The sequence below is a fragment of the Chiloscyllium plagiosum genome, unplaced genomic scaffold (assembly GCF_037043375.1).
Source record: "Chiloscyllium plagiosum isolate Xiang-an unplaced genomic scaffold, Cpla_swu_hap1 HiC_scaffold_4, whole genome shotgun sequence".
In the NCBI taxonomy this organism is placed as follows: Eukaryota; Metazoa; Chordata; class Chondrichthyes; order Orectolobiformes; family Hemiscylliidae; genus Chiloscyllium; species Chiloscyllium plagiosum.
In genome coordinates this window covers 91,055,744-91,068,547 of record NW_028270142.1, presented here as the reverse complement: position 1 = coordinate 91,068,547, position 12,804 = coordinate 91,055,744, and the positions used below count along the sequence as shown (strand labels likewise).

At 38.2% G+C, this 12,804-nt stretch overlaps 1 protein-coding gene across 3 annotated transcripts in view; it reads right to left on the bottom strand.

Moving 5' to 3' along the window:
* The window catches only part of greb1l (GREB1 like retinoic acid receptor coactivator), a 351,285-nt gene that overhangs the window by 46,053 nt on the left and 292,428 nt on the right, over positions 1-12,804 (bottom strand). For all 3 annotated transcript variants that reach the window (XM_043688237.2, XM_043688239.2, XM_043688240.2), the window contains 3 exons: positions 8,159-8,292; positions 6,054-6,393; positions 828-943 (listed from right to left, as the gene is read on the bottom strand). In XM_043688237.2, the coding sequence (XP_043544172.1) occupies positions 828-943; positions 6,054-6,393; positions 8,159-8,292 (590 nt within the window). The remainder of the gene's footprint in view (positions 1-827; positions 944-6,053; positions 6,394-8,158; positions 8,293-12,804) is intronic.

The window sequence follows — 12,804 nt, the reverse complement described above, 5'->3', positions numbered from 1 at the left end:
TGCACACACGCATACATATGATGGCAGATTATGACTTAGCTAAAATGTTCTCCAAGATAAAACAGTCTGCTGACAATCACCGCTAGGGCTAATCAATCGGAAGAGGTACTTGAATTTTGTAAGCTTCAAATGAACTACAGCAAACTTTTTATTAACTGGCTTGTGGAACTAGAATGTGCCAGTTAATCAAATATTCCAGATAATTAAGTGGTTTGCATAACCACAGTAAACCCTGACCAAGCAAAGCTTCAAGACATCCACATCCCTCATAAAGTCTATGTAAGAAACATCAACACACCTTCTAAAACAGTAAGTGAAGTATAATACAGGGAGTATACATATCACTGTTATACTTTATTTACAGCATAAATACTCAGACATTGGAATATTTGAGGCATATAATTCTTGCTGGTTTATCAAGAGTGCCAGTTAAAACGAAGTTTGCTGTAAATCTAAACAACACTTAATATTTTCAAAGGTAGGAGAGATATTGAGGAAAGAAAAATTGAAGAAGACTGTTGCTAGAGGGTGTGTAATAATTTTAACCCAATATAGTTTACTAAATTGACAATGGTTTCCACATTTACAGATTGCAAAGATAAATTATGAGGATGGAATAATCTGAATCCCTCAATTAGGTTACTGCTTTACAGCTAATGGAAAGATATCCTGTACTTCCTAGTTAATGATGCCAGAACTCAAATTGATTGCATAATAAAACATGCATTGATATTCTTACATTATTAATATTAGACAAGGATTAACGTTTGGGACATGCTGCAAGCTCTGTTTAAAAATTCACATGAATGTTTTAAAAAATGTTTTACCTTGGAAATGATTCTCCAAGTGGATCTTTACCAGTTAAAATGACGATGCATGGGAGACCTTCCAAATCCTGATAGGTATGAGGGATCCATTCCTCCTGTTCACACCCTCTCCATACCTGCAAATGAAAGCAAAAGGAAAATTCAGAAGAAACCTCCAGAGAATGATTTGAAAGTGCAACTTGAGTAGGCTGAAATGAAAACATAAATGCAATCAAGGTGTAGTCGTAAATACATGAAAAAAAATGAAATACGAAGATATGTTATGGGTTAGTTGAACAAGGGTGTGAGAAGGTTCATATGAAACGTAAACCCAGCTAGCATCCTGACAGTCAAATGAGCTGCTGTTGTGCTGTAAATACTAAACATGCAAAGTTAAAAATCACACAACACCAGGTGATACACCAGACCAAGCAGAGGCTGTGGCAATGGATGAATGGACACCGCACAACAATCACCAACCAGGAGTGTTTCCTCCCAGTCAGGGAACACTTCAGCAGTCCGGGACATTCGGCCTTGGACCTACGGGTGACCATCCTCCAAAGCGGACTTTGGAACAGGTAACAACGCAAAGTGGCTGAGCAGAGGCTGATAGCCAAGTTCAGTACTCAACCGGGACCCCAGATTCATGTAGCACTACTGGTGACCCCACTGCACCACACACACACACACCGTCTCTCATACACTCACACCCTATCACAGACTTATGCCCCATTATACTCACATTTATGCACACAGTCTCTTACAGACACACACATGCACACACTCATTCGGTCTCCCCTGCACGCAAACACAGGTAGGTTTGTGGGGTGCATTTGTACTTGCAGAATTACATTTTATTTTGTTAAAAATGGCATAAATCCATGTAAAATTCTGTAAATCCCACTTTACAAATAGAATCAGTTTGACCTAACATTGGGACACAGGCAGACTTTAACTTTACACCTTCAATGCATTATCTGAGCTGAGATGGCACCTATTGTTAAAAGTTATCTTGAGAATGCAACTTTAATAAAGTTCTGGGATTTACATAGGAAGGAACCGAAACCAACATGATCACTCTAAAAGATGAAAAAGTCAAGCTAAATTTGTTTAATATTACATTCCAATGACACTGCAATCCTGTTGCTATAAATTCAATGTCAAATGATTCTGCTCCACAACCACCTGCTGAAGAAGCAGCACTCCAAAAGCTAGAGCCTCGAAATAAACCTGCTGGACTATAACCTGATGTTGTGTGATTTTCAACTTTGTCTAATCCAGTCCAACACCGACATCTCCAAATCCTAAATATGCAAGGTAGCTTCATAAGTAAAGACAAAAGTTTCTCATCTCTCCTGTTAGCTCCATGTCTGAAGCACTAAGTGATGTAGCATGGAGTAATACTGACAATTCATATGAATACTGCTTCCAATTTCCATCAAGGACATTGGTCCAGAAATAAATGCAAGCTGATTATGTGTGCAGAAAATACAAAACTAGGAGGGACAGTTGATTCTGAGGATGTAGTTCAAAACCTTTTGATACAAAATATATACATGAGCAGAATAATAACACTTCAATTTTCATATGGACAAGTACTAGATACATGTCAAATGCAAGAGTAACATATATTCTTTAAACATCTAGCTAATCCATGTCTAACTAGTTGAAAATGTAGTTTAGCTGAAAATGTAGTTGAAACATACTGTGATTCCTGATGACGACAATAATAAACAAGTCTAACTACCATACACCAGAAGAAAGCTGAATGTGGAATTCTATTATTACATTGCCCTGTCCTGGCGAACCTAAGTTGTGAGAGTAGGATTGAGATTCAAATAAAAAACAAATACAAATTCAGAACTAATACCATGAGGCTCCTCTTCACAAAAATAATTAACAGAGAATGGAGATGCAAGCTTTGGAATAATAAATCATTGAATGTGGTTGAATGCTCAATTCTTATAATGATAAGAAACTTACTTTTTATCCTCTAACCTCTATACAGTAGATTTTGCATCTTGAGTTTGGGTTCTGATAAAGCCTTGTGCTTCTTTTTGTGACAACAGTGTTGGTATCAATGGGAGAATTTTAGAAAATATTGCTGCTTTTGCAGAGTTTTAGTATCAGGGACTTCTATGTCTTCAGAGAAATGCATGGAAGGTTAACTAAGATTTTTAAAAATGAAGAAATTCTGTAGGTTAATCTGAATCAGTTTTTTGAGGTGAATAGGAAAGGGAAAACTGGGAAAACAAAAACTCAACTAAGAGTTAGGATATATGGGGTATTCAGACAGAGGAAGTACTTTCGGTCAAGTACATCCTACTCAATGGATTGACTGCTATTACTGGTCCTCACCTACACGCAACTGTCCGAGCTAGCTACAAGCGCCACTCTAGTGAAGGGAGTAACAATGAGCATGACACCAGTTGGGCAGATGTCTTCCTTGACAAAGACAGAAGCCAGAATGCAAGGATTCCAACCCAACAAAATGACTGACAAATTCAGGACCAAATGTGTGACACACCATTTTCCTTGGATTATGGTTATTGGTTTTCCACCTCGAGATAGAATACCAAAGGAATCAGGGCTCCTTCAAACCTTGGTTGGCAAACAACCTAGGAGAGGGAAAATTTGAATTCAAACCTATAATGTGAAAATGCCCTAGTTTGCTGGGCCTCACAACATCAGCTCCAATTTTAAAGGATAGCAACAGTCAGCACAAATTGTAAACCACCTTAAAACCCCTTTGTGCAGGCAAAACAATATAGACTACCTCAACTGCAAAAGAAGCAAGTCTTGGAGTGATGGGAAAACAGTGGAAAAAGTAAGTGAGATAGCACTAGCAGCAGTAGTTCCAATCCTGCAGACAGCTCAGGGTATGGATCAATGCAATGAGGATTTTGAGACAGCATCATCACCGAGTGGCACCCTGAGTGACCAAGCCACCTTTTATGGGACAACACTGCTTGCTCCTGAATTGGAAGGGCTCAACTAATGCTCAATTACCCACCACCCAGTTTGCTTGCTACGGTCAACAAGGATCTCTTACTATTGCAGAAATTTTCAGCATCTGTAGCATTTTGCTTTTGTTATCCTGATTTCATTATTGATTCCATTCCAGAAGGACTCTAAGAACATATCAAAGCCACAGGATGAGATGGTTCCAATGAGGTCACTGGATTTGGCACCAAGATCAACAGGAAGTGTTTGATGAACATGGTAAGGAAATTCAAGAGTTGTAAGCATTAAAAAAAGTCAACTTGTCAGGTGCACCCAGCACAGCTGGTCAGCCAAGAGAAAAACACAGCTGACTGTCAAGCATACAATACTCTTCAACGAAAACTTAGAAACATCCACAATGATTAGTGGATTGCACTTGTGGAAATAATACCATTGTGTAGTGAATTTAAGTGGCGGCATGAAATCTCTCTTTTGGATAGCATACCAAATCAAAAATTCCTGAAGGGCATTGACACTAAGGCATTATTCACTGTGTACTTCAACATAGAATCATGCAGCACAGAAACAGACCCTTTGGTCCAACCAGTACATGCTGAACATAATCCCAAACTAAACTAACCCTACTTGCCTGCTCCCAGTCCATATCTCTCCAAGCCTTTTTTATTCACGTATTTATCGAAATGTCTATTAACTGTGTAACTGTGTCAGCATCCACCACATCCTTAGGAAGTTCATTCCACATGTGAACTACCCTCTGTGTACAAAATTTGACCCTTGTGTCTTTTTTAAATCTCTTTCCTCTCCCCCCATAAAAAATATGCTCCATAGTCTTGAAATTCCCCACCTAGTGAAAATAACCTACCATTAGCCCTATCTATACTTCTCATTATTTTATAAACCTCTGTAAAGTCACCTCTCAACCTCTTATGCTCCAGTGAAAAAACTCCCAGCCCATCTAGGCTCTCTTGACAACTCAATGCTTCCACAGCTGGCAACATCCTGGTAAATCTCTTCTGAACTCTCTCAAGCTTAATAATATCTTGGAGAAAAGGACTCACCAATGTCCTGTACAACCTCAGCATGACTTCCCAACTCCTATACTCAAAGAAGCGATGGAAGACCTTAAGGAAAATGTTTACATAACCTCTGGACTGATGGAAGGCTTTTTCAACCTCAGGTACCTTTAGGTTCACACAGAAATAGACAAAAAAGTCTCCCATGAACTTCTGCCAGACCTGTAAAAAGAACCGATACATTTCCCTGCAGCACTATAACTCTTTAGACTAAAAATCAGTTTAAAGAAAATTGAAGTCCTACATCAGCCTGCCTTCTAAGAAAAATACTGACCACCAAGCATTGTCAGTGCTGCCTCTGTACGATCCACTGGCAAGACAGCACTGCAAATATTAATGACTTGGAAGCAGCCAATATCACCAGTGTTCAAGTCCACTCTCCCGGACTGATGAATAACTTGGATGGCAACAACTGCCTATCAATGGTCATGTTATATTGAGATGATGACTGGTAAAAGGAAGAGGTGTCTCATGCAAATGTTCTAAGGGCTCCCTGAAGAAGTCCTTCTCTGTAATTGCAACAAACACTGCCAGTGGGAAGCAGAGGCCATGCCTTGAGATGCTATATGGAAAGGCTACAAATACCTTTGAGACTGAGTAAAGAACTAGCTGGAAAGATAAACCGAAAAAGATAGATCCAATTATCCCCAGCAGCAACTACAAATCCACTTGCATTCATTGTGGAAGAATCTGCTGGTCATGGATATGCCTGTTCAGCAGGCCTACAACTGATGCATATAACCTTCCTAAAATCTTTATCTGCAAATAAATGTCACGAGAAGAGAGAACAACAAGTTAGGTTATGTGTTAAGAAATATTTCTTATGATAGAGAATGATTGCACTTTCAAACAGACTATAGAAATGTCATTTGGCTTGCTTGCAGATTTTCAAATGGGAACTAGTCAATTACCTGAGCCAAGAGGCGATTGCAGTTTACAGAAGGTAAGATACGGTGTAGTGAGGGTAGAGGTCATGACATACTTGCTTGAGTACCACAGGGGATTAGAGATGAAGTGATGATACAAGGCCCTACTTGTGTTTGTGCTTACCTCATTGCACAGATGAGATGGATTAATCTGCAACTGCACAATTCATACAAAGTTTTCAGAAGGAAGTTGCAGCCACATATGATGCTTGATATTTATATTTATACAGTACTAGAAAGTTTGTTTTCTTTCTATCTTCAGAATTTCTTAAAAAAATTCCCACCTTCATTCGTGTAACAAAGTGCTTGGCGACACTGAGTTCTGCGGCAGGGTTGCCCAGAAGTACTTCAAATCGATACTGCAGACCAAGTTTATCACGAACATCTTGGAGTCGTTCTTTGGCAAGCATTGCTAGTTGCATGGATGGTACTCGTATCAAGAGCATATGTCCACGTCCAATCTTGTCTTTCCCAGGACAGCTGATCAAATCATCCATAATACTCAGAGTCTCAGGAGTAGTGTGTTCTCTCAGTAAATTCATCGATGTTACAGCCATCATTGCTTCAGCATACTGCTGAATAAGCAAGTAGCATCGAATCACCATGCTATGCAATCTGGGATACCTGAAAGAGAGAAATATCATCAGACTTCCCAGAATTAATGTAATTAAAACACTTAAGATGAATCTAACGTAAACATAAGCAGGGGTTCAATTTAATAAGAATTAACAAGGTAAATCCATAATGAACTAAAACAATTTTTTAAACCCTTTTTTGAACATTGCATTAGTTATTTCGTTTGGCTTCCTTGAAAATGTAAAATATATAGTGAAGGAATTCCAGTGTGCATACTCGATACTTTCGTCTGCAACATGAAGTACATTATTGTGATTTAGAGGTGCTGGTGTTGGACTGGGGTGTACAAAGTTAAAAATCACACAACACCAGGTTATAGTCCAACAGGTTTATTTGGAAACACATTAGCTTTCGGAGCGCCGCTCCTTCATCAGGTGGTTGTGCCACAACCACCTGATGAAGGAGCGGCGCTCCGAAAGCTAATGCTTCCAAATAAACCTGTTGGACTATAACCTGGTATTGTGTGATTTTTAACTTTGTACATTATTGTGGAGTGATTTTGCAGCACTGCACTGCATTAACACAAAAAAGGTTATTTCCTGCTGTTGTCTCTCTACAGATTTCCACCAAATGGAGTTAATTTACTATTTATTAATTAAACCAAATATGGCCAAATGTAACTATGTATGAAATTGCAAATATTTAACTATTGGGTGATAACAATAACATAATAGGTAAAATACTGTATTCAAGAAAGAGAGAAAGCAACTGTTCTTATACTGAAATAGAAGGACAAATTCAGCAAAAAGCAAGAAATGGCTTCTAATTTGATAATGACAAGCATTTGCCTGAAATTTCCTGAGAAATACTGCTGCTCTATTTTCAGAACTTCACAGCAAAAAACAACAGAAGTCATGTTGGCGCCCGAAGTACTGAGGTATGTCAACGGAAGCTCTTGGTCGTTATTTAATCACAAATAGTCAATTTGTTTTTAAAGTACTAAGATTTGAGCAACTTCAGTAAACAGCATTTAAGTTGCCTTGAAAGAATCATGATGCAACCTTGCAAAGTAAACCTCAGGTTATATTGTTGGCCACATCATCTAAAGGTGTGAAGTTTCCTGATCAGTGAATCAGGACTATCTGGTAGCTTTCTTGGCCATTCTTCTCCTGATATTAATCCAAAACGGACCACTGTATTCAAAATCTGATATAGTAGAATCTGAAATCATGTCCACTATTAATGAATAAGATAGAAACTGCCTGTGATAACACTGGAAATTCCTAATGCATAGGTTATGCTATTACTGGCGACTGCTAGGTAAATGTGTTGGAATTTGCAGAGGCCATTAGCCAGGATAACTCATTTTTAATAGCTTTCCCTGGTGACTGACTTTAGCAAATCATGACATGTTTATCTTCAGCTTTCATGTGGGATTAATCAGAAACTTGCAGTTCTTGAATAGCATAAGAGTTGATTTTTTAAAAAAAAACAAAACTGCAACAGTGTTGAGCAATTTAGGATGGCTGCAAAACTGCTTGATTTTTGCCCTGATGAACCTACAATTTGAAGCCGGAAAAACAGATGTATCCACTTCAAGAGAAAGGAAAAAACCTAAATCTTAGATACTACCCAGTATGTACTGATAGCAAGCCAATTAGGAACAAGTTCAGGAAGGGAAGAACTGACAACATTCTGGGATGATGCTGAGCATCCACTTTTGTATGAACATAGATTTCAAGAATATGTAGACCTGAGGTTGAAGAATAATTTATAATGAATTAAGATAACTTTTTATTAACAAACTATTTACCTTTCCATTAAAGTAGTCACCATTCTTTCAAATGCCTCATCACATCTTAGGATAGGGCTCGTGATTCCCCACCGTAAGGATTTACTGTAATCAGACAAACCAAAATACACCATTTCCTCATTGTTGATCTCCTCCTGAGCAAAAATTGAGGGAAAAATACAACAGAATTAGACAGAGGATGTAGCTTGGAAAGTGGGTCTGCCAGATCTTCCCAAAGGTTTGTTATGAGCTGTACAATCCAAATCAATTTTTACCACTGGAAAATTAAGAACTTAACCCTCATCCTTCAGAGTGTAAAATTTCAATACATTAATTGAAAATACTGAAACATGTGTCTGGAAATTCTCTGTGGCTCACAAGTATAAGTGCAACACTAAGTAATGGCTCAAATGGTTTTGATATTCAAAACAAAACTTATCAATTGTAATTAATTAAACAGACTTGCAAATACTAGACATTTGGATTTCAATCTTTTGAGCTGAAAGTAATCTGGAGAGAACATTCGATCTGTGATCTTATTGGAATTCCTGGTATCAGAAACTTGGCAAGAATTCTGGTATACAAAAATGACAAAGAACAGTAAAATGTTTTGATTTAAAAAGCTGTTGCATTCTGTTGGTCAAATACAGCTTTGCCCATTGGTCTGTTGGATTTGGAAGCAAACATGAAAGCATGCATGGTTAACAGTACAAAAAGTTTTAAAATGATTTAGAATTCAATTTTAAGAAATCATATGACTAGTTACCATAAGACACAAGTGCAGAAATAGGCCTTTTGGCCATCTGGTCTGCTTTTACATTCAATAGGATCTTAGTTTATCTGATAATCCTCAACTCCACTTCCCTGCTTTTTTCTCATAACCCTTGATTCCCTTAATGATTAAAAATTGGATGATTTATAGTCTCAGCCTTGAATATACTTACAACATAGCCTTCAAGCCTTCTGTGGTAAAAGAATTCCACAGATTAACTACCACCAGAGAAGAAATTCCTCATCTCTATCTTAAGTGTGCAACTCCTTACTCTGAGATTATGCCTTCTGGTCCTAAGTTCTCCTGCAGGTGGAAATAACCTCTCCACAAATGTCCTGTCAAGCCCCTAAGAGTTTTACATGTTTTACTAAGATCTCTCATTCATTTAAACTCCAATGAGTACAGGCCCAACCTACTCAAACACTCCTCATAAGAAAATTCCTCCATAATCAGAATTAACCTAGTGAACATCTCTGCATTACCTCCAGTGTCAGTATATCTTTCTAAAAATAAGGGGATCAAAACAGTTCACAGTATTCCAGCTGTGGTCTGACTGGTGCATTGTAATCTTAGCAGAAGCCTCTCCACCCCACCACCACCACCGTTTCATTGTTATATTCAATTCCCGCTAAGTTAAAGGCCAATGTTCCATTTGTCTCCCCTATTATCCAATAAACCTGGATGCTAGCCTTTTCTGATTCATGCACTCTGACCCCCCAAATCTCTGTGTTGCCACTTTCCGCAGTCTTTCACCAATTAAGTGATATTCAGCTCTTCTTCCTGCTAAAGTACATATTTTCCCCATATTTTATTCCATCTGCCAAGTTTTTGATGTTATAAATAGCATGACCATCTAGTCACTTTTTGCCTAGTTCAAAACTGAAGTAAGCACTTTTTAAAAAATGCATAAATGAAACACCTTAACCTACAAATGCTCATTTATATAAAAGTGTAAAACTTTTCAGTAATCACATATGTTACGCTTTTTGAATTTTAAAGCAATGATGGAGGTGAATATCTCAAAAAATTCAATGTGTAAATACTTTCAGTCTATTGGTATTCATCAAACAACAAAGGTACCAGGGTTCAACTCTCAGCCTCTAGTGAAGGTTAAAATTTGACCCCACTTCAATCCCTGGTCATCATCCAGTGATCCATGCTGTCATTAAGTGTACCTAAATGGTTCAAGAATCAAAATCAGGATGAACCATACTGTCCTCTGTAGTCAAATAGCTTGTAGCATTCGCTAGCTAAGGTACTTGATGAAAAATGATTACACGAGGCAGCATATCTCAACCTAAGTTTATGCTTGACTCTGTAACAACATCAACAAACTTCAAAAGTAATTATAATTAGTACACCATTGGCGAATATTTCTTTAGTTACTTAGCATCCAATCTCTGGAATCTGCTCTCTATACCTCTCTGCCTTTTTATCTCACTTTCTTCTTTTAAGATACTCCTTAAAATTTACCTCATTGACCAATCTTTTAGTTATCTGACTTAATATCTCAGTAGTAGGCAGCATCTGTAAATCAGAAACAAAAATAAAGACCTCTGTGTCACTCCACCCGAAACATTTGATTTTTCTCCACGGATGCTGCCAGACCTCCTGAGCTTTTCTAGCACTTCCTGATTTTGTTTCTGATTTATAGCATCCACAGTTTTTTTGGTTTTTATTTGACCTAATATCTCATTGTCTTAAGATATGCCTGTAGAATGCCTTAGAATGTTTCATTATGATAAAGGAAGGAAAAAAGAATCAAATGCTTCTTTTTAGATTCCTTACAATGCGGAAACAGGCCCTTCGGCCCAACCAGTCCACACCGACCCTCTGAAGAATAACCCACCCAGACCCATTTCCCTCTGACTATTGCACCTAACTATGGGCAATTTAGCGTGCACATCTTTGGACTGTGGGAGGAAACCGGAGCACCCGGAGGAAACCCATGCAGACACGGGGAGAATGTGCAAACTCCACACAGTCACCCAAGGCTGGAATGGAACCTGCGACCCTGGTGCTATGAGGCAGCAGTGCTAACCACTGAGCCACCGTGCTGCCCCAAACAAATACAGCGCAAATCCACTGACTTCATCCATCCTTCCAAAACTGACTTCATATGCAAAATTTGCAATTGTTTGTACAAATCAAGATTTGGTCTGATGTCAGACATGAGACATGATCAATATAGACTATAAACTGTTTTGGATTTCCCTTGCTGAGTACTCATCCATCAAGTTATTCTTGGTAGTGTGGATGTGCAGAGGGATCTTGGAGTCCATGTACACAGATCCCTAAAAGTTGCCACTCAGGTGGATAGTGCTGTTAAGAAGGAATACGGTGTGTTAGGTTTCATTCGTAGAGGGACTGAGTTCCAGAGCCACAATATCATGCTGCAACTATACAAAACGCTGGTGTGGCCACACTTGGAATATTGTGTACAGTTCTGGTCCCCATATTTCGGGAAGAATGTGGAAGCATTGGAAAAGGTGCATAGGAGATTTACCAAGATGTTGCCTGGTCTGGAGGGAAGGTCTTATGAGGAAAGGCTGAGAGACTTAAATCTGTTCTCATTGGCAAGAAGAAGGCTAAGAGGGGTTTGATAGAGACATACAAGATGATCAGAGGATTAGATAGGGTAGACAGTGAAAGTCTTTTTCCTCGGATGATGACGTCAGTGTGTACAAGGGGGCATAACTACAAATTGAGGGGTGATAGATTTAAGACAGATGTCAGAGGCAGGTTCTTTACGCAGAAAGTGTTAAGGGGGTGGAATGTACTACCTGCTAATGTAGCCAACTCAGCCACATTAGGGAGATTTAAACAATCCTTAGATAATCACATGGATGATTTTGGGATAGTGTAGGGGGATGAGCTGAGAATAGTTCACAACATAGTCAGCGCAACATTGAGGGCCGAAAGGCCTGTTCTGCGCTGTATTGTTCTATGTTCTAAAGAGGGAGAATCCATTATAATAATCCTCAATTCAATTTAAGAGCCCAATCTCTAAATGCAGAGAATGTGTTCGTTGTCTCACTCTTAGAGCAAGCTGTAAAAAATAATCTGATATAAAAATTGAAAATATGACAGGTGGTTAGCAGGTTCATCATGAGCTGAAAGAATAATAATAAATTAACTTTTTAGGTTGTGACCCTTGATGTCATTTTCAGGAATGTGAGGTCATTCTTTCAGATGCATTTTTTTCTGCATTACATATTTGGGCATTTGGATACCTAAAGATTTCACCAAGTGATGAAAACACAGTGTTATGCCAAGTTTTGCCTTCTCATTATAAAGAAATAGTAAGAGACCATGTTTGGCTCAAGAATTCAGTTATTAAAGGAATTCCTTCATGTATTGAGAAGTACTGTTGAAGGTTTGATTTGCACAAAGACAAATCACTGACAGGATCATGAGCAAAGTAGCTTTAGTGTTTACCAATGTTTATGCCAGGTTTCTCTGGTTATAATAGAAGCCAAGAAAATTGTACTGCAGCTTTTCTAAGGAGCCAAAATTAATATATGCATTACTGGAAATAATACTTCACAGATTTTTATCCATGAAAATCTCTTGAAAATATATCAAGGATTGGAATCATATACTTTGTATGCAATAATTTTAACATGATCAAATAACTAATTAACAAAGTACCAGTTTTCCATCACTTGCTAGACGAAAGGTAGTCAGTAGCATATCACTTTGATAACTATTTGCAAGTATTTTTCCATACATACATCAACTATGACCAAATTCTCAAAACATTTAGCTTTGTTATAATTGTTTGTTGCCGCACCATGTAACAGTTTGCATTACTGACGTTAATTATCCAAACCAGTTGAAGCCACAATAAATTTCAGGAAAATTGTCCTTGACAGATGATGAATGTCAACATTTT